The 22707-nt window shown below is 45.0% G+C and overlaps 1 protein-coding gene across 1 annotated transcript in view; it reads right to left on the bottom strand.

The window, feature by feature from the left end:
- The window catches only part of GHR (growth hormone receptor), a 120264-nt gene that overhangs the window by 60524 nt on the left and 37033 nt on the right, over positions 1-22707 (bottom strand). The window contains exon 2 of the mRNA XM_081089003.1: positions 6980-7045. Coding sequence (XP_080945129.1) covers positions 6980-7045 — 66 coding nt within the window. The remainder of the gene's footprint in view (positions 1-6979; positions 7046-22707) is intronic.

Here is a 22707-nt window from a genome sequence, read left to right as displayed (position 1 = left end):
AAGACTAGAGACCAGGTGGCCTCTAAAATCCATGTTCGCGTGCACATCCTTGGAACTCTGTGGATATTTAACGGAGGATCTGTGCACACTCAGGGAAGGACCAGCACAAACGCCCCCAGTCTGAGTGTGTGAACACTGTGGTAGACACACATGCCCACACCCCTGAACACTCACAGCCACGGCGGCAGTAATAGGGACGCCCTTGAAAGGAAGTTGCCTGGTCCACTATTTTCAGGATGTGCTATGGTTCCTTTCTTTTTCTTGGATATTCATAATGCACCCAGACATATTAGAGACTCTGAGTGATTCTGCAATAAAGAAGCCTTTAGCTTTGCGTGTTCCAGCACTGCCCAAGCGCTAGAGAAATGGCGGGCTACTATGTCAAGGGCAGAGTTCTTGGCAGAAGTGCGCAAAGAATTATATGTGGTGGGGCTATGAAAAAAGACATATGTGGTGGCTTAAATTGTATTCCCCAAAGACATATCTCAGTGGTAACCCCTGGTACCTCTGACTGTGACCTTAGTTGGAAAAGGTCTTTGCAGATGTAATTAAGGTAGGGTCTTAAGGTGAGATTATCTTGTATTGGGGCTCTACATTCAGTGGTGAAGTCCTTGTAAGGAGCAGGACAGTGCCCTGGCCGGTTTGACTCAGTGGATAGAGCGTTGGCCTGCGGACTGAAGCGTTCCAGGTTCGATTCCAGCCAGGGGCACGTACCTGGGTTGCGGGCTCGATCCCCGGTGAGGAGCATACAGGAGGCAGCCGATCGATGATTCTCTCTCATCATTGATGTTTCTATCTCTCTCTCCCTCTTCCTTCCTCTCTGAAATCAGTAAATATATTAAAAAAAAAAAAGGAGCAGGACAGGGTTTGTGCAGGCATCCTCTAGAGCAGTGGTTCTCAACCTGTGGGTCGCCAATCTGTGGTTTGCGACCTTTTTTGGGGGTTGAATAACCCTTTCACAGGGGTCGCTTAAGACCATTGGAAAACACATATATAATTACATATTGTTTTGGTGATTAATCACTATGCTTTAATTATGTTCAACTTGTAACAATGACAATACATCCTGCATATCAGATATTTGCATTATGATTCATAACAGTAGCAAAATTACAGTTATGAAATAGCAACGAAAATAATTTTATGGTTGGGGGTCACCACAACATGAGGAACTGTATTAAAGCATCGCGGCATTAGGAGAACCACTGCTCTAGATTCTATGAGAATTTCATTTCCTTAAAAAAATCTATGACTAGCCAGTTTGGCTCAGTGGATAGAGCATCGGCCGGCAGACTGAAGGGTCTTGGGTTCGATTCCGGTCAAGGGCATGTACCTCGGTTGCAGGCTCCTTGCCCTGGTTGGGGGCATGTGGGAGGCAGCCAATCAATGTGTCTCTCTCACATTGGTGTTTCTCTCCGTCTCTCCCTTTCCCTTCCACTCCCTAAAAATCAATGGGAAAAATATCCTCGGGTCAGGATTTAAAAAACATTATATATATGACTCAGCTCTGAGATCCAGCGTCCTTCCCATCCTCCCAGCAAGTGGAAGTAAATTAAGTGGGACACAGGCTTTGGTCAGCTGGTGAGGGAGAGCGCGGGGGCTTCCAGTGACCCTGGCGGCCATCACTACTCTTTCAGGAGCAATAGTAACAGCAGCAGCTGCCAACATAATAAAATATCTCACAACTATTCCGTCCCAACTCATGCCGGGCATTTTTCCGGGTACCCACCTGCTCCTCACAATGACCCTTAGGGATAGACGCTGCTGTCTCCATGCACAGATAGAGAACGGAAGCTCGTGGCACATGGGCAGCGTGCGGGGTGTACATATGTGAAGCTCACACCGCCAGCTCCCCGGACTCCACACATAGTCCTCTGCACACGGCCTGTGCCACCCGCTGAACCCAATAACAGAGTTCCCATAGCCACTACTGTCTGGTAAGAACGAACACCTCCAACACTTCGGATGGGGCCTCTTGCCTGCTTTTCTCCACGAGAAAGAAAGACGGTAGAAGAAAAAATGCATCTGTTGCTCTCAGAGTCAAGGTCAAGGAAATAGTTACATTACTCATCTCTGTCAGCGTTAGTGTTGGGGGAATGGCAAGTGCACACACCAGGAAATCCATGCTCAGGGCTCTCTCTCCACGCCCTTCCTGCATTTGCTCTCACGTAATCCCAGACCTCACTGAGCTATTCATTGAACAAATACGAAGCCCTCAGGTTGTGTAAGACCCTGTGGAAGCTGTGGGAGGGGGAGCAGAGCATATGAAGATGGGGAAGATCAGGCACTGCCTTCAAAGGAACCTACAATCCGGAAAGGAAGCTACCACCGTACACAAGCCATTTGAGTTCAGTGCAAAAGACGCACAACTTGAATGAACAGCTTTTGGAGTTCAGGAAAAGAGTTCTGTCACAGCAAGGATGCTGCCCAGGAGCTCCATTTCCTGCTAGGAGCTTTTCAGTGACAGGTGCACACAACCGTCTGTGCTGACAACACCAGCACAGGTGGCCTCGCCTGCAAATATTTGCTTTCCCATTAATCCAATTTGGAGAGGCAAAAGCAAAGACGTAAAGGCTGCTCTCCATGTCAGACGGAGACCAGAAGACAACCGCAGCTGTACAGACAGGACTGCCGCCTGAGAACCCCGAAGAGTCATGAAGGCCGTTGGTGGGAATTGCAACATCTACCATGATGCTGTGAGACTGCAAGCTGGGGAGCCTTTGGCAGTGCAGTTTCCTAACGGGAGAGGTCTGTCTTTATTCCTCAGCAGGAATGCAGTTTATGAAAACCCCACAAATCTGCAGCGTTCAGCTTGCCCTCATATGGAGCGTGTGTTACACCCACTGCTCTTCATAAGGCAATATCACGTGACAGCTGCAGATCACTGCCCACCCCACTCATCACCACACGTTTACAGAGGTTCAGCTTTCACTGGATGGACTACATTGAATAATAATAATAATAACAATAATAAATAAACTTGTTAATTTTACTTTACAATATAGGAGCTTACTGTGAGTAAATTGTACAGTGAATCCTGTATTCTCATTACTGTCAGCTACCAAACTGAAGATAATTTTCTGCAGGAGGCCAATACAAGCATGATCACTAGCTCCATAAACTGATTCATTACAGAAATAAGCATTTTCCTGTTTATAACAGGGGTTGGCATACTTTTTCTTAAAGGGCAAGATAGTAAACATGTTCAGCTTGCAGATGTATAGTCTGTTTCAGCTACACAACTCGGCCATTATGGCCCCAAAACAGCAGCAGGCAATCTGACAAACAGGCAGGGCTGTGCTGCAATAAAGTTTTATTTACAAAAACAAACATCTGGTCTGGGGACCACAGTTTGCCAACCCCTGGTTTAAATAGTTGTTGACCTTCAAAAGAATGAGCTTATTTCATATCATATATCGTGAGTTACATGCAAATTAATTTCCTTCTAATCCTATCTTTTTAAAAGCCCTTTGGAAGTTGTATACCCTCTTTTCTAAGTGAGACATTCTTTATTGACTAATTAATCACTTCTTGAGTTTTTTTCTGGTTGAAATATATATTATCTCACATGTGTGCTGTGAGGCACACTATTACTTGAACTACCACTACCTGGTGCCTGTGTTTGATTCCCGTAAATCTTTTTATAAAGGTGATGTATAATAGCCTGCTTTCCCAGTACATGCAGGTTAATTTGTATCGGGTGCAGGGCACCTAAACAATGCATTCAGGTTTTGTGTCCTCAGGGCAAAAGCGCTCATTATCTGAAAGCTGTTCGCCACCATGAGGAGCTGGTGTGGAGAGAGGCCTTTCTGGACTGACAGGTCAGGGCCCCGTCTTCGGAGAGGCGTCTGTGTGCGGAAGCCAGGGCTCTCTGGAGAGCAGTGGCAACCCGCTGGTTTGAGGCTGCAGAGCTCAGCACACCAGAAGGCCTCGGGCCAGAGCAACTCAAAGGTCACAACCAACTTGGGGACGCTTCCACTTCTAGGAGCCACTAACGAGTGTTCGCCACCCACTGAGGTCACCCCGGGTGAAAGAATGTTTGTCTTGGATCTCATCCTTGAAAACTGTGTGTCACGCCTTGGAAGAGAAACCGCACCAGGAATTGGTATATAGAGAACACACAGGCCCACTGGAATTTTGAGGGAGAAGCTTAATCATCCTTCTCAGACTAAAAAAAAAAAAAATAATAATAATTAGAGCTAAGATCAAGGCTTTTCGAGGCCTATGCCCGTAAATCTCTAATGATTTTCTTACTGTTTGGGTTCCAGAAGAAATAGAAGACCTTGAGGTCTGTTTACAACCAGAAGGGACCTGCAGGTACTTGAGGAGGCTGACCTTGAGCTGTGAGCTCACGGACACGGGCCTAAGCACACAGAAGAACAGGTCTCTTGTAAACTAAGTGGTCACCATCTACTTCCCTCTGATGATGGCTCAGCAGGTTGCTGGGAACTGGAGGAGGAAAAGTTAAGACCCAATATATATCTTATAAGGAATCTTATCTCCCACAATGACACGTGCAAGCAGGGCCGTGTGTAAGGAAGCACAGACACTGGAAACGCCGCAGGTGTTCTCTGGAAAATGTCACTGCCACGTCCATATTTTAAGACAACTGAACACTCTTGTCTGAATTACCAACAGTATGCATTATCCATGTTTCACTTTGCAAGCTTTGCACAGCCGGTATCCTCTTTACACACTTCCTGGTCTGGTCAGTTAGAGACTCAGGAAAGCTGTTCTCTCTATACCTCCGTTCCTCCCTGTATAAAGCGCATAATTCTACCTGCCTCCTGCTACTTCAGAGATGCGTGGAAGGGGGATAAACAGTATCTGTAGGATGTGGGGCATTATCAGGGGATTAGTGCTGCTTGGGACTCAGGAAGGGCTGCCCCAGTGTGGGTGCAAGAGAGAGCCAACAGAAACACTGCCTCCTTAGAAGGGTCATGGCGTCTGTGCTTACTGACTGCATCCTTGCAGAATTGTTTATAAACAGTGGACTGTCAAGAATTCAATGTCAGCTTCAGTGTCAGCACCCAGTGTCAGCGTGGCTCTCTAATGCAGGTCAAAGCTCAAGTTCTCTGCAACCAATACATGCTGCACATTCCCGCTAAGATGCCATCCCTGCACAGACACGCTTCTCTTTTGTGCTTATTTTAGCTGTGTTGTCAGCTAACGAGATCCTTAAGGGTGAAACATCTGATGAAAAAGAATGCTTCAAGCTGAGCGATCCTCTGGCTCTTCTGGAGGCAGCGATGGGTCACAGGCAGGCTGGGGCAGCTGAAGTACCAACAGGATGCCATAGTGATGACAACAGAGATGTCCTGTGACACGTCCCAAGACCAGACCATGACGCCAGTGCCGTGACCTGAAGCTAAGGTTCGTAGAGGGCTTGTGGGAGAGACTGTATTTATAGCAATAGGCAAGAGAAGTTTCTCCGCCTGTTTATCTGGGCCCCTCTCTTTCATAAAGGCCGGCTGAAGGGCATGGAGGTACTCCATGGTAGCCGAAAAATGGTTAAGATATTGGGGGAAACCTGGCTTCTATTCTTTTTTGCATATTTTTGTGTAGGCTACAAGGATGTATAAGATACAACCCCTATTCTTACAGACAGCACAGTGTATTAAGAAGGAAGAGAGGGCACACACAAGTCTCCATTAGGTTGAAACAAATGACAGTGATACTAAGATGCAAAATAGAGTCAAGACGGGAAATTTCATATTCAATTCTAATACCTGTTGGAATAAAATCTAAGCCATGAGAGGAGAATACAAATAAACACCCCAGGACCAGACACTATTCTCATTACTTTAAACATAGCAACACTTGTAATTTCATAATGACTGTATGAGTTAGGTACTATTAGCATCTCTATTTTACAGATAACAAAGCAAAACAGAGCAGAACCCAGGTGCAGAGAGGTTGTGACGCTCAGGGGAGATCCCACAGCGTGCTGGGAGCATGTGGGACTAACCCAGCTGGCCTGCCCGGGGCTGCGCTCCTCCTGAGCTGTGAGAACTCTCCCCGGGAGCGGAGCGAGAAAGAAGGGGTGACGACTCTCTTTTGTGCAGGGAGGTGAGTGCTGTGTGAAACACCACACAGGAAGGATAATTAGCTAGTATTCTTGCTTATCACCAACAACATTAACAGATGCCAAATGACTGCCAGGAGTTTCTTCACCACATCCGCCACTCCACAGCCTGTAGTTGCACAAGGCTCAATGCTCAGCTCCTCAGACCCCATGATGTGAGGAAGACAATGGCTTCGGGAATCGCTGCGGCTTTGGGGGAGTCTGCAGGGCAATGCATTATGTTTGTGTGCGGGGAGGGTTCCAATGCGGGATGGAGCACGCACCCTCAGCAAAACATTTTTCACGAATTCCTTCTCACTTCCTTCCGGAAGTAAGCGGAGTGAAAAGTGTGGAATACACCAGCTGGGAAAACCCAGACCTAACCAAACAGCCACCCGTCTCAACCCCTCACGTTAACGAGGGAGTAGACTGACTCGTCAGACGCTCTAACTTGGCGGGGAGAGGGGGATTGTACAGTTTGTGTTCTGGCACAATTGACAAGCCCATTAGAGAAATGAAGAAGTAGCCTCACAGAGAAGTTGACAGAGACATTCTGACAAAGAATCTTTTAGTTTTCCTGTGCAATTCCAGTCATTCATCCAGTTACTGTATCCCAAATAAAAATAGGGAAAGGACAGTAGCTTGAATTAGCAGGGGTGGGGAACGTCTGGCCCGCGGGCCATATAAAGCCCTTGAAATCATTTGGTCTGGCCCTGCCAAGGCAGTAGGGGTGAGTTAATTGAATGTTTGAGCAAATATAGCAGGCTAATTTTTAAGTTGATAATTCTGTATGGCCCGTGAATGATGTTATAAATATCCAAATGGCACTTGGCAAAAAAAAAGGTTCCCCACCCCTGAATTATAGTAAAGCATAGATAATACTGCTGAAGGTGGGAAAAGGACTACAATTCTTACTTGTCAGTGGGCCAGGATTAACTATTTGTAGACTCTGGGATGCTCTGTTGAGGACAGCTGGTATGGCTGCAACAGAAAGAGAAGAAAACCATTAGTCATCTCTCCAAAATGGTCTCAGGTGACCCTGTTACCATCTCACTTTCAAATGACAAAAGGTGAGGTGGGCCAACCTCACAATCATCTTTTTCTTTTTAAAAAAAAATTAAAATTAGCCCTAACCGGTTTGGCTCAGTGGATGGAGCGTCGGCCTGTGGACTCAAGGGTGCCAGGTTCGATTCCGGTCAAGGGCATGTACCTTGGTTGCGGGCACATTCCCAGTGGGGAGTGTGCAGGAGGCAGCTGATTGATGTTTCTCTCTCATCAATGTTTCTAGCTCTCTATCCCTCTCCCTTTCTCTCTGTAAAAAATCAATAAAATATATATTTTTAAAAATTAAAATTATACCTGCTTTCTAAGAAACCCCCATCAGTACCAGAGCAAATGGGAACATTCTGCTTATAGTCCCCTCTAGACCCGCAGGAACAATGAAAGAAGTCTTCCTATGTCATCTGAGTCTTGCTTATGAAAAGGAAGCATATCAATTCTTACATTTTTTTAAAAAGTTCCTTCAAAAAACCTTTTTCTTAGCCATAAACACGTGAGTGATCCTGGGAGCAGGGAAGGAATGAGGGGAAGCAAAAGTTGGATGAGAGACACTGAACTTTATGATGTGAGATGGGCAGTGAGTCATCTATTATATAAGCAGCTATAATTTTATTGATACTAGTATTAGGTTGCACTCAAAACAGGAAAAATGGAAAATGATCAGGGCGGTTGTCACTGGGCTGCTTTGTAAGCATCTCGGCTATAAAGTACGCAACTGCTACCTGGTGAGGAAGGGGGTTCCCCACCCCATCACGTTATCTGAGGGCGATTCTTAGAGAGGCAATGGGGTCCAGGCCCTCAACGAACACAGAGCTTTAATCACAGCAGGGAAATGACGTGTTTTGGGCCTCAATAGAAATCAACAGTAACAATGCTAAGAAATCTTTCTCTAATACGAAAAAAGGAAGTAAAAGAAAATGAAGATGCGTGGGCAGTGAGCGAACTCACTCCCATCCCCCTCCCTGAATTTCAGAGCTGGGAGAACACTGCCCACCTGTCCTGGTCCATGTTTCAACCTGCTTTTTCACACCTCCCTGCCGAGCTCAGCAGGCTTGGAGTTCGTAATATAGAACCTCACGGATGACGTTAAGATCCTTGCTCAGCTCGCATGACTCAGTGGTTGAGCGTTGACCTGTGAACCAGGAGGTCATGGTTAGATTCCTGGTCAGGGCACATGCCTGGGTTGAAGGCTCAATCCCCAATATGGCGTGTGCAGGAGGCAGCTGATCAATGACTCTCTCATCACTGATGTTTCTATCTCTCTCTCTTTTCATCTCTGAAATCTACAAAAATATATTTAAATAAAAGATCCTTTTGTTCAACACCATAGCACTCTAAGCCTTATAGGTTTCTTCAGTCTGGGCACATCAGTGAGAGTACGTTCCCAAGTCAAGTTAAGCTTTGTGGGCGTGGGTGAATTAACATTTTAAATTCTGTAGTACTATCAGTCCTGGAAGTGTTTCTTTTTATTCTCTCTCAAAATTTTACTAGTGGCGTCATATGTAGAAGCTCATTTACTCCCAAATGCAATAATGGATTACGACAAAAAGATAATAAACTACCCCCTGCTTTTAACGTGACCAGAAAGGGAAATTATATCTTAGGACAAGTCCACTCACTACCTTGGTACCCCAAGTTTAGTATGACCATCATCTAGAACCCGCCCCCACCCCAACTCCTTGCTAACATTGGAGAACACTTTTATTACCCCTTGGGCACTAGAACATAAAATATTTTTGGTCAAGGTTTGGCAACGGTAGACAACTTGCAACCATGAGTGGCCTGTATCACTGACAACTATGCGCTCCTTGAGAAAGTTCCGACGGCTCAAAGGAAGAGGAAAATTAAGTCAATCGTGGCATGGCACACAAGCCCATGTGTCATTTTGGTCAGAGTTATCCAGCAAGGGTGTCTCAGTTTTCAGCTGGAAACGGAGAAAACGAGCAGACACCAGTTTCCAGGCTCGGATCAGCGGTCCGACTGACAGATTTCTCCAGAATTGTGCCTGAAATGGAATGTGGGGGTCAGTTATGAGGCCCCGAGGGAGCGCGCAGAGCCAAGCCTCAGGCCTGGAAATGCTTGGGGAGCCGGCCGCTGGGCCCCTCGCGAGCCAGGAGTCTGCTTTCCTTGCAGACAGACATCTGGTGCGTTCCCCTTCTTGGTGTCGGTATTTGGTAACATTTTCATGAAGCAAAAATTCTCACTCAGCTAACACCCTGCACAATATGTGCCGAATAAAAACATAAAAGGAGCAGATGACTCCTGGGGAAGGAGCACAGACCCAGGCCAGCAGCGGGAAGGTACTGGTTACCAAAGTAAAGCATAATAAACACTATTGTGCCATCTTAGCGATGGAGGTGTCGCGCCCAGCTGTCAGTTTTAGTGAGTGTCAGCGCTGTCCTTAATATCTAGAAAGGCTGGGCAGTGAGGGAGACACTAACCAGGGGTGACAATAAGCCGAAGATCCTGACTCCAATCCATTACAGAGGGGCTCTGACATGTGGGTGCTATAAATGAGATGGCTACAGCCCCTGGCTGCCGGGAGCCCAGTTTCTGGGCAGGGAACTTTAAAGAAAGGAGTGGTCCTGGACAAGCTTGAGATAAACAGGCAGTGAAGAGGAAGAAAAAGGGAAGTTGGAGCCCAGGGAAGCACTGCACAAACAGAAGACGTAAGACGGCCTGGGTATGCAAGGGGCTTTGATCTGTCGGAGGGAGTGCAGTACAGCTGATCTGGGATGTGTGGAATGGGGAGAAGTCAGAGTAGTGGCGGAGCCATAACAGCGGCAATGACAATGAAAATGACAAGACTCTCTAACATTTACTAAGCACTTACTATTTTGTCTAGCTAGTATTCTGCAGGTGCTAACTGATTAAACCTTACATGTAGACACCGTTACTGTCCCCATTTTACAGATAGACACACCAAGGTCCAGATATGCGCCATAGTTGGGAAGTGGAGTACAAGGTTGGACATAACTGCTTTTCATTAAGGACAAGAGCAGAGGTGTCAACACCAGGCAGTGGGCAGTGAGCTAGCCTCTGTGACAGCAGGGGCCCAGCGTCATCACAGCCATGCTCAGAGGAGCGCCAGAATCGCAGGCTGGCTGAGTTGACATCAATACGAGGTAGGCCAGTCAGGAGCATAGGACTGAGACCAGAAGACCAGAGTACTGGAAGGTCAGGCTGAGGTGTGGGGAGGACAGAAGGGTCTCTCCCTTTATAATGTGGCTTTAGTTGTTCTTAATACCTGAGAATTCATTCATAAAGCAACAGAGCCAGAGTGATTTAATAGTCCAAAGCTCACAGGTGGTGCGCTGGACCTGGTACCTCTTTCCAACTCTGTGTTCAGTGATGTCACGCCATTAACTTGAAATCAGCCATAGTGGGAATATTTACGCCATGATAATTGGCAAATGCTACAAGTCAAGGCTCTCCACCACTGAAGCCTGTGGAAATTCCACCTGCCCTTCAAGATCAGTTTGGGTGTCTTCTCCTCCATGAAGTATTTTTTATCTTCTCCCAGTTGAAATCCATCTCTCTATCCTTTGTGCCTTCAGAACACTTTTTCTTAATACCTGGACCTGGGCACATAGGATTCCTTGCCTAATACCTTAGTTATCTGACTTGCCCAATGAGTGATAAACTTGAAGTTGGAAGACAAAGACCATGTCTCATTCTACTTTGGATCCACCATAGTATTAGCCCAGTCCCTTAAGGATATGCTAAATGAACGCTAAATGCATCTTCATAAAATTACTGAGTATCTCACTTGGAAGTCTTTCAGGAAGAGCTGTGAGGCATCATGATTTTACTTATATAATTATTTTAAATTTATCATTTTGTGGCCTTTGGAGTCTCAACTTGCACAAAAGAAGATTCTAAAGTGCATCATCAGCTCCATGACAAGTGTTCTCCTGGGACATTGATGCTCAAACTTGAGGCAAAGACCGCATATTTTACCACATTTTCATGGTAGTTGGCCCCTTAAAAGTGTTTGATGAAGGAAACAAACAATGAAAATAAGATTGTTTCATTTCCTTACCCCCTTCCTGTCACCTGGAAGGATGCATTTGCCCGGATCTGATCACAGCAGAGAGCCACCTTGTTGATTTCGAGGTATACCACCCTTGTCGCCACGTACTGGGCTGAGACTGGTAGTAGTGACTTGTAAGTCCTGCGAATTGGTTGCTTTGGCCAATTCATGAGTCTCCTTGCTGAGACCAGGCAGTGTCTCAGAAGCATGGCGTGCCAAATATATGCTAAGAAAGCATACGCTTTGCCAGAGGTTTGGAGGTGTGTTTTCCCCTCCCGGGGCAAAGGCATCTTCTATAAACAGGTTGGTCTAGGCTCCTGCCACTCAGCCTCTCGTTTCTTTCCAAGCTCTACTCATCAGTTCTCATGTAATGTTTCTTGAACAAAATCCTGTTCTCTCAGTCGGTAGGTATCTGAGAGGTAGAGAAAGTGGCCATCAGTCGAAGATGCAATGTGTGAGCAGCTCTGATGTGCCAGACGCTGTCCTAGGTGCCAGGAACACAGTGGTGAAGAGAGGCCTTTCTGGGCCCACGTTCTGGGGTGTGTGCAGGCACTGTCAACAGATAAGCAACCAGGCAGCGCAGGTAGCAGAGCGGAGCAGTAAGATGTGGGTGAGGGGCTACTGTGGTCCTGCAAGCAGAATGGGAAAATACAGGCCCAAAGGTGGGCCTGAGGAATAAGGAGGAGGCTAGTGTCGCAGGAGCGGAGCAGGGAAGGGGACAGGCAAAGGAGCTGAGATTGCAGAGGGCCAGGGCCAGACCTGGCACAGTTCAGCAGGCCAGGGTAAGGCCCTGTGGAGTGTTTACCACGTCAGCTTCCGTGAAAGGGACCCTATTGAGTTGCAGCTGCTATTGCTGCCAGACCTGTCTCATTGCAGTGTGTCCTTCCCACTTGAATCCTTCACTGTGATCAATAGTTGGGAACTGGGAGGTGTTGGCACTGGGTCAGGAAGCTGTCTGGTGTATGGTTTTAATCCACTCATTACCTTGATTCCACTATAGTTGGTCTAGGTCATAGACACAACCCAGAGGGCCATTTGTTGATTAAAGACCTATGTATTGAGCACCCATTATGTGCAAGGCACTACACCAGACACTGGGAAATGGTGGTGAACAGACTAACACAGGCCCTAAGGCTCACTGCTCTCTATTCCCCTAAATGGACCTTCTGCCCCAGACCAATGTGTCTGCGAGCCATCGGACACATTCCCGATTCTAGGTCTCTCTGCTCACCTATATCATTCTCTTTGCTGTCTCCAGAATGGGGAGAAGACCAGAGGTTAATTTCTCCTATAGAGTGGGAATAACAGTTCAGAAAATAAAATAATGTACATACAGTGCTTAACAGCATGGTTGACACATAGTGTTTTTACATATATATATATATATATATATATATATATATATATATATACTTTTTATTGTTGATGGTATTATAGGTATCTCCCCTTTCCTCCCTTACCCTCCTGCTCCCAACCCTTACCCCCCTACCCCCAATGTCTTCACTACCCTATTGTCCAGGTCCATGGGCTGATGCATAATGTTTATGCTCACAATGGCTTCTCAATTAGTGGCATTTATTATATCTGCCACTCAGCTTATAGTTACTGATGTCCTACGCTGTATTTTGCACTATTTAGTGTTTACTTTCTTGCCCCCACAATTAGATTACAAATTCCTTGAATGTAGGAACCATATTTTAATCTTTTTAAACCTGCACACAGTAGGCCCTTAATAAATATCTATAGAATGATGGCTAATCTGGCCTTTCAGACCAATGGCCTCCTCTTTGGATTAGTTCCTATCTATGAGTTAACCAAGAGTCTCAGTGGAAGGTTATGTGTAATTACAGATGTATTTGTCACATCTGTATGTAATAAGAGAAAAAAGAGGACTTTCACACAGCTTCTCTCAGATACTTGACTCACAGTTTTTAGATTCACTTTCTGAAGGCCAGTTTTGGAAAGAAGTAGTTGAAACTCTGCTTTGTGGCTGGCGTGGGACCAGCTCCAGAAGTTATTCTGCAGTGGAAAATGGAAGCTCTACCCAAAGTGAATGGAGATGGATAAGGTGACAAGCCACCATAGGCACATACCTTGGCAGCAAGGCACCCGGTGCTTATTTTTTTAAACTTTGTCCTTTGCATTGGGCCTTCTGTAGCTTTTGGCTCCAGTGAGAAGAAACCTTTATGGATGCCGAAGCTTAACTCTAACTCTACATTCTGAGTTTCCAAAATGCACAATTAAAAGTACAGTCAAAACAGTCAATCAAATCACACAACATCCATTTAAAGTAGAAAATTATACCAGGTGTGAATAAAAAACATATGACATCTTTCTGGAGGGAGTATGTTTAAACTGAAAAGGAGCTATATTTCTTTGTAGCTAGAGGGCAGGCGAAGTCTCCCAGTCTAGAATATAGGTTTTGCTTCCTGGCTTGAATTACGTTTACTGGGATGATGATATGACAGAAAGAAAAAAATCACAAGTCTTATTGACAATCCATATGTGGCCATGGCGCTGGCACAGATGCCCGGGACAGTGAGTCTTTGTGTCGGCCTAGAGCGGCACCCTGCCCATAGGCTTTCTGGCGGGACGGGGACACTGTATGGCTTTAAGTGTTCCCTGATCAAATGTGGGAAAAGCAGCAGCCAGCCAAGTTCTGAACAGAGTTTTTATTGTGCGGAGGCCAGGAGGTGAGGGGGAGGGAGAGGGACAGGGCTCCCACACAACTCTGCCCTGCTCTGCTTTCTGGTAGATGTACGTTTAAAAGGCCAGGAAGGACACCTTTGGGGCAAAGGAAGATACCTATGAGACTTTACATAGTTCAAGTTTAGAATCTGCAGTAAATGTGACTGATATTTAATTGGTATTAATTAATTTACATGTATATTTACATTTAATGAACTTCCTAGTATCCGCTAAATGCAACTGAAGAGCAAGCGAAATAATAGGTGTGACCATTTAGATCTCAACGGAGTCTTGTCTGCCATTAGCCCCTGCCCTGAACTAGAACTCTGAATGGCCTGGGTCTATCTCGAGGAGGAGCGTGCAGGGGAAAGGGATCTATAGAGGTCAGGAATTGTAGGGCCACCAACATCATTTCAAAAGAAAACCACAATAGGTTCTGCGTAATTGGACATTTCTCTTCCTCAAGAATAACATTAAAAAGCACTGAAAAACTCATCTGGAAAGTGAAGTCTATTTTTGGCTTCTTTGGAGTTGTTCTCCCAGAATCTTCTCTGCTATTCCCGGATCTTGTCAGCGCTGCCCAAACGACTGCCTGCACTGTCTGGTTCCTTCTCTTCTGAATCCACTTCAGCTGTGCTTCTGGCCCCTCCCCTCCACGAACTCTGCTGATCAAATCCCATGGGCGCTTCCCCTTCCCTGTACTCCTCACTTTTTGGGATGTACTTGACCCAGTAGACCATTTCCTTTTCGACCATTTCCTTTGCAAGCTCCGCCTCGCTTCCATGATGCCGAGTTGGCTTGGTTTCCCTTCCATTTCACAGCTGTTCTTCCTTGTTCTCTTCCTCTGCTTGAGCCCTAAATATTGTAGTGTCACAGGCTCTTCACTCCCCTAGTCTCATGGCTTTAAACATTACCTGCATGCTGATGGCTCCGCATTTCTACCTTCAGCCTCAGCCTCTCCGCTGAACTGCAGCCTCTGCTCAGCCTCCTTGGCATCCTCACTAAGTATCCTATCAGTGTCTCAGTCCTAACACAGAATTCTTGAGTAATCTCTGGCCAACCCTGTTCCTGCTCAACTCTCCACTATCTCTGTAAATTATCTCACCATCCACCCTGGTTTTAAGCCCCAAACCTCTAGGTCATCTTCATGTCTTCACTTTCCCTAACTCCTCTTCTCCCCTTTAACCCATTGACAAGTATGTCAGCTCCATCTCAATTCCCTGCTCTCCATCTCTTTTGCTATGATAATAGTCCACGCCCCCAACACATCTTGCCTGAACTCTCAAATAGCTTCCTAATCTTTCCACTTCCACATTTGTTCCCCTTCAATGATCTATTGAAACATTAAACAGGGTGACTTTTAAAAGCATAAATTAGATCATGTTACTTCAATGATCTAAAAGTCTCCAATGCTTTCTATGTGATCAACTCCTTATAATGGCCACCAGGATCGCTTCCCTTCCCTTCCTCTTTCCTAACAGAATCTTGATTCTGTCCAGGTAGCCACTCTTCTCCGGGCAGCTGATGTGCTTCAAGGGAAGGTGATCAAACCCCAGCTCCACGAGTAAGTATATTCCCTTCCTCTTCTGAAGTTCAAGGAACCCTGACTCATTTCACCCTAAGTCTATTTGCTGTCACAAATGATAAGATTTCATACTTTTTTTTATAGCCAAGTAATATTCCATTGTCTACATGTACCACAGCTTTCTTATCCAGAGAAAGGCAAATACCATATGATTCCACTTATATGTGGAATTTACAGAACAAAATAAATGAGCAAACAAAGTTGAAATAGACTCATATACACAGAGAGAGAACTGGTGGTTGCCAGAGAGGAGGGGAGGCTGGGGCACTGGGTGAAAGAGGTGAGGGGACTAAGAAGCACAAATGTATAGTTACCAAGTAGTCACCGTGAAATAAGTAAAACATAGGAATATAGTCAATAATACTGTGATAACTATGTATGTTGTCAACTCGGTACTAGAAATATCAAGGGGAACACTATGAAAAGTAAGCTATATACCCCAAATCAATACATAATAATAATACTAATAATAAAAATAAAAACATGTGGAAAGCCTATGACAATTGTTTAAAATTAGCAACAAATAAATGGTTGCTAATTTGCTTAGCTGGGCACGAAGGTGGTTAAAGCAGGCAGAATCTTTGAATGCAAATAGCCGGCGATCTAAAGAGCAGCTAGCATCTTTTCCCTATCCCACCATCACCACTATTTTCTTGGACTCAAAGACACAAATTTTTGGGCCTGTCTATGATTCCCCTTTTCCTACCAATTGTCAGAACATATAATTGGCTGTTGCTTCACGGTAAGTGTTCCTTAGGTTCTGCCTTCTTCCTTTTCCCATCTAACGCTTCTCCAACAAGGGCCCTGTCTTCACCCAGGCCTTCCTCTGCCCTGAGCTAGGATCTCAGTCCATCCTGCTGGATTAATCTTCCTTTTCATTTGCCACATCCCCGCTATGGAGCCAAATGGCACCTCTCGCTTGCTGGATTAAGTCCAAATTCTTCAGCCCAACATCCACATCGCGCCTCCAGAAGGCACTGCTTCATTACTCTGACTTCTTTCCCACAACGTGTTAGTGTAAACCCACGTGTTAGACAACACAGGGTACTTAGGATCCTCAGCCTGCACCCTCTATTCTGTCTCCTTAATTTTTTTCTTTATCCTCTTCTGCTGAAAGTTCCCATCCTTTCTTCCTGAAGCAAACTATCCAACTTCCTGGAGAAAACCCCTCCTTCATAAAACCTTCCCCATCAGTGGCTCCATTCTGACAATTTTTGACATTTTACCCCTCCTGGAGCTGGGCACTGAAGTTCTCCATCAGTCATTTTTCTTGAAAGGATTGCTGGGGAGGAACATGGAATGAAGACTATTTGTATACAGTTATTATCATTAGGCTGATCTCTCAAAACAGGAAAATGTGCCCTGAGTATATGCTGTGAATGTGTAGCCAAACAGCATTAGATGACCCAGAGACTTCCAAAAAAGTCCCTGAAGTCACACTGGAATGTGGACCAGGTGTAATACTCATTTCCAATGATTAGGATCTATCCATAGCTTCCAGGAAATAATTCACATTGTTCTCTGTCCTTGAGCACTTTCTTACAGTTAGATCGGTACAAACAGGTATGTTTTAGAAATATTAAAATGTATAGTCAAGCAGCTTTCTCTAATTAAAACCCAGTAAGTATATGTTTATTTAAAAATTTTTCTACTTCTATAGTGTAGTTTTAGCGGGTAATCTACTCTGTTCCAGCTTTACCACAAAATCTATTTATCGTTCATAACTGGTGGCATGTAATATAAAGGTAAGTGGATGACAGGGCCATGCGGTGTAAAAATGTCTCCTCTAAACCCATTTCTTGCTACTGAGAAATCCTGAGATGGGAAACAGGTTATACAAAGTCATTTTAGTCAGCGCATCTTTAAGTGAGCACTGCCTACATGCCCATGCCTAGCTCTCTGCTAGGTTCTGTGCACTAAGGAGAAGCAGTTGAATACTTGGCCACGGGGATCCGAAGTCACAGTCTAGGCAGGAAGCAAACCTAAAAGACCGGATGCCACCAGAGGCTCCTAAGGGCTAAAATGTTTAGAACTCACCGATGCAGAAGGAGCTGGGGAAGTGGGCGGTGGACACAGTCAGGAGTGACTTGATAATTTTAACGCCAGTGATAGAACTGCCACTGGTTTTTTTGGCTTGTAGAAGGGAGGCTGCAGATAAATGGGCAGTGGGGGAAACACCATGGCCCAGGGCATGATGGCAGGCAAGACTGGCTTAGAGGAGATGGCTAGGGACAGCTCTGGCTGTGATGGGGGCTGTGTCCGGGAGGAGACGGTGGAAGAGTTGGACATTTAATATGGAGCCAGATGGCCTTAAAGCACAGACTTGAAGCACTTGGCAGTGGGAGCCACGGAGGCTCTTGAGCTGGAGCATGGCGGGACAAAAGGGCTGTGTCAGGAAGCTGGGCTCTTCAGCTGCGTGCCTGAGGGGTTAGCAAATCCACGGGGCTCTTGCAGTGGCCGGGGAATGACCTCCGAGAACACTGAACTCATACCCATTATTCTCTATGGTTCCTGCTTGTTCGAAGACCTTGACAAAATAAGGCTTTCACCACATGACTTGACTTCGATGGGAAAGTTTCCTTTTCCATCATCCGGTCAAGTCTCCCAGGCCCATGCCCCTCGCTCCCGCCCTGCAGTGGCTGGCGACCTCCTCTTCAGAACCACCCTCACCTCACGAGCATTCAGTGATAAGACACACAAGAGATCATAACATTGCATCAGCTGGAACTTCAAACCCAGCGGGGCCCCAAAATGAACACAAGTGTTTGCTTTGAACAGTTTTAACTCGAGAAATAAAAATAACATAGTAAACCTTTCTATGAGATGTTCCCCACCCTGCTGCCAAGTGGGCTGCGTCAGAGCCCCCACCCCTGCAGGTGGAGTTCCTTCCAGGCCACGTGCAGAGGGTCCAGAAAACCCCAGACGCTGTCACTGAACAGAGGAACCTGGTTCTGATCTGAAAGACTGGGTCTGGACATGTGAACGTAGGGCTGCGCTGATGGAAGAGCAAGCAGACGGCTCACATCTGGCCACCTGGCAGCATTTACTCACTTCCTCTTGGCAGAAACCACGGACCAAAAAGCCTCTGGCAAAAGGTTAAAAATGAACAAATAAAATATTTGAATGAAATTATATTTCAGGCTATCTTTACTGATACCTGAAAATTGATGAGGCACTATGACGGCAGAATAAGGAACCTTTCCTAATGAACAACTGATGAACAAAAATAGAGCCAGAGACATCGAAGCATCCAAAGACCGTCAAGCTTCAGAGGGAAAGCAGGGGAGGGGGGTAAGAGATCAACCAAAGGACTTGTATGCATGCACATGAGCATAACCAATGGACACAGACACTAGGGGGGTGAGGGCATGTGCTGGGAGGTAGTGGTGGGGGTGGCCGGGGAAAGGTCAATGGGGAAAAAAGGAGACATATGTAATACTATGTGTAATACTTTAAACCAGGGGTCCTCAAACTACGGCCCGCGGGCCACATGCAAATACAAATATTGTATTTGTTCCCGTTTTGTTTTTTTTTTTACTTCAAAATAAGATATGTGCAGTGTGCATAGGAATTTGTTCATAGTTTTTTTTAAAACTATAGTCCGGCCCTCCAACGGTCTGAGGGACAGTGAACTGGCCCCCTGTTTAAAAAGTTTGAGGATCCCTGCTTTAAACAATAAAGGATTAAGAAAAAGAACTGTTCCTACTTACTCATTGAATCGGTAAATAATGATTGATTACATACTACACCTGCTGAGTATCGAGCAGGACTGAAAGCCCTGAGGAAACATAGCTGAGTCCCCAAGGCACAGCCGGATGCTCGCTGGCTACCCTGTCCCAACAGGACCAATCTGGTTAAAAGTGCCCACAACAGTATCTGTCTGGTGATTTTTTAAAAGAAATCCAGTATGGTTAGTGAGCAAAGAGATGAGATTATGATGATGAAAAAACTATGAAATGAATTTGGAAGATAACCCGAATCTTAGTTAAATCTTCACCTACAGAACCCAGTAACAGTTTCTGGGGAATAGGCAATGCATTAACCCAAGTTGGCGATTTCAACCGGTGTGCTGCAAGAATTTTTACATTATGCAACACCTGACTGTTGAGTCAGGGGCACTGACCTCTTTTCCCTTAAACTGTCAAATAAAAAAATGACAACAGCCAACATAACAATAGCCATCTGGTGTGAATGCCCTGTCTTGAACCATAAATATCTAGGTTATAGAATAGGGTTGCATCCTTATTGGTCACATCTCATAAGAAAGTTGTGACTGATTGGTTAATTCTTGGTACCAGAAATCCTTGTATATAAGAATAGGCACCTGATTTTTTAAAAAGTCACTTTGGAACAAAAAGGGTAGGCAATCTCTATTATTATTATTATTATTATTATTATTATTGCAATTCAATCAAAATTATACCTATTTTTTGTAAAATCAGCAAAAAATATAAATTTTTTTTGATGTGCTTCAGAATTTGAGTAGTTTATGTGTGCCATGAGATGAAAAAGGTTGAAAATCGCTGACCTAAGTAAATGTCAGAAATGACAGCATTATGTATCAATGCATGTTACTAACAATGAAAGGTTCGTGTTTCCTTGGTGGGTTACTTATACCTCCTTTACTCATTTCTCAGTTAACAGTTGCACCTCAGGGTGTGTGTACAAAAATATCCTTATTTTCTTGTTAGCCTTCTTTTGCTGTGCAGTTTAAAAAATCTTAAGAACCTATTCTTACAAACTTCCCAGGTGCAGATTTCATGTGAAGCAGGTATGAATTTTCTGCAAAGGCATCATTCGGGCTGCAGAAAATGCCACATAATTGCACTTTTCTGAAATTGATTTTTGTCTGAGGTTGAGCCTGCCCACCCCAAGTTGCTGGGGTATTCAATTTCAGCTGTTTCTGTAGGAAATAGAGCTATTTCCTTTCCTTGGGTTGTGGGAGGGTCTTTGGAGTTCTTACACAGAGATAAACATCTACCCTGGACAAAATATCCATTCTCTTTCTTCTCCTCAACTGTCCTTAACTCCAAAGGAGCTCACCAGGGATATAGATATCCCTCCCCAATACCTATAAACAAACTGAGGGAGAGAAATCCAGTCCTAGACCTGCCAATCCCCTGGAGCTGAGGGGATAAGCTACTTGGCTCCCTTTGGGAAGAAAACATAAGTGAACGCAACAATCAATGCTCCAGCTACTCTGAGATGTTAAGTGGCGCGTGTTCACCTTCCATTCCTACCCAATGACTCAGAAGTGTTGAAAGACAGCATTTCTTAGTCATCATTTCCTTAGAACTGTGACCTAGAATGGAGTAGCAATTTGTATTCCGTGCAAAAGAACACTCTCTATAGAGCTGGCTCCTCCAAGCAGTGTGGTCTGTTGGCCAGCGGCTTTAGCATCTCTGGGGGCTTTCGAAATGCAGATGCTCAGGCCCCACCCCAGGCCATCAGAAGAGCCACCTGCGCCCAGGGGGTTCACATACACCTTTCAGTTTGAGAAGCACTTCTCCGGGCGGCTTTTCCTCTCTCTTTTCCTTTCCCACTTTAAAAAAAACCCGGCATAATGATCCTTGCATTTCTCATGGACCCAGAAAAATACCTTCCAAATGAGTAATGAAAACTAAGCTTTTAAACGGGGGTTCTCTCTGTTCTGCAACCCTTGGATGAAAGCTGTCAAAACATCTGGGATGTGGTAACCAAGAGACGTCCCCAGTGGGAAACGAATTCACATTTTTCTTCTGGAGGGAACAGGGCACAGTCACACTCTGGTTCTACGTTTACGCTGCTAATTTCTAAATTGTGCATGGAGGGACTTCTGAGCCGGGATCACGGAGTTGTAATTTGAGGAATGAAAGGCCAGCATTTGGTCCAGCTCCCAAACACAGCTTACTGACTGCTTACAACAGACAGCAAAAGTCCTCTGAGCCAGGGTACAAGTACTTTTCAAAAGTCATTAGACTTGCGAAAATTCTATTTGGCCTATAAAATTTGCACTTGGCTGAACCATTTATACTCTGCAATGCCAATTTATTTTCCAACCCCAATGTCCCTAACTTTAATAAGCCAAGAATCAGGAATATTTGCTAGTTATAAATCTCCAGTTCCCCCCACTTGCATCTCCAGGGAAGACTATTGGGGAAGAAAGACAGATTCAGGTAACTGTCTGAAAAGTCTTTTCCACATTTTATGGCATTTAGGTACATCCTTCACTCACGCATTCACTCATTTCCATTCTCCCTCCCCCCAATTTCCAGTAGCTGTTTTTAAGGCAATTTTATGTCTTCAAGATAATGTTAAAATCAGAGACCTGAAATAATTTACAAGTGATATTTCCTGTTTTTGAAATGATGCTCTACAAATTCCATAGCTTTCCACATTGGTGCCTGGTACAGAGTGTTACCAAGAACGACTTGGTTTGTTCATTTCTTTTTTAAAAAATATATTTTTATTGATTTCAGAGAGGAAGGGAGAGGGAGAGAGAAACATCAAGGATGAGAGAGAATCATCGCTCGGCTGCCTCCTGCACGCCCCACACTGGGGACAGAGCCCACAACCTGGGCATGTGCTCTGACCAGGAATCAAACTGTGATCTTCTGGTTCATAGGTCGATGCTCAACCACTGAGCCACACAGTTTGTTTATTTCTTAAAAACAATTGCCAAGTGGCTATTATGAGTTTAATCAGTTATCAAACACAGATTAAACAATAGAAGAGGTAAGGATTCTATTGAAGGATTCTAATAGAAGAGGTGAGCAGTAAAAGTATAAGGTAAATCCCCAAGCTCAAGTCGATTACAGCTCCACTGCAGAAGCCAGATAGGAACCCACACACAGTGAAGCAGCAGGAGTGCTGAGTCAGCATTAACAAAGCATGACTAGCCGGCCTGGGAGACCCACAGGGATAAATTAGGACTTGAAGTGGACCCTGGAGGATGGCTAGGTAGGCATCAGAGGGAAAGGACTTCAGGGTCACAGTCATAGATAATAGTATGCACTTATTTTGATGTTGAAACAGCTCTACCTGAAAGAACTAGAAAAGGCAATAACTTCTCATTAGGAAGAGCAGTTTGGAAGTGATTCCCTGCATTTTTGAGTAAATGAAGCTTGGTTTGAAGAAGTTCTAGATCCCAATCCCACATAGATGCTGGGTAGATGGAGGCTTTCTGACCGGGCACCTTTACAGACGACACTGTTTGTGAGGCTCAAACCCTGGAGTCAAAGGGAAACCACCCCCGGAAGGTGCAGACCTCAATCTTAGAGCAAGTGTAGTTCTAATTTA

This window comes from Myotis nattereri (genome assembly GCF_964212035.1).
Source record: "Myotis nattereri genome assembly, chromosome: 4".
NCBI lineage: Eukaryota > Metazoa > Chordata > Mammalia > Chiroptera > Vespertilionidae > Myotis > Myotis nattereri.
This window is presented reverse-complemented; position numbering and strand designations above follow the sequence as displayed.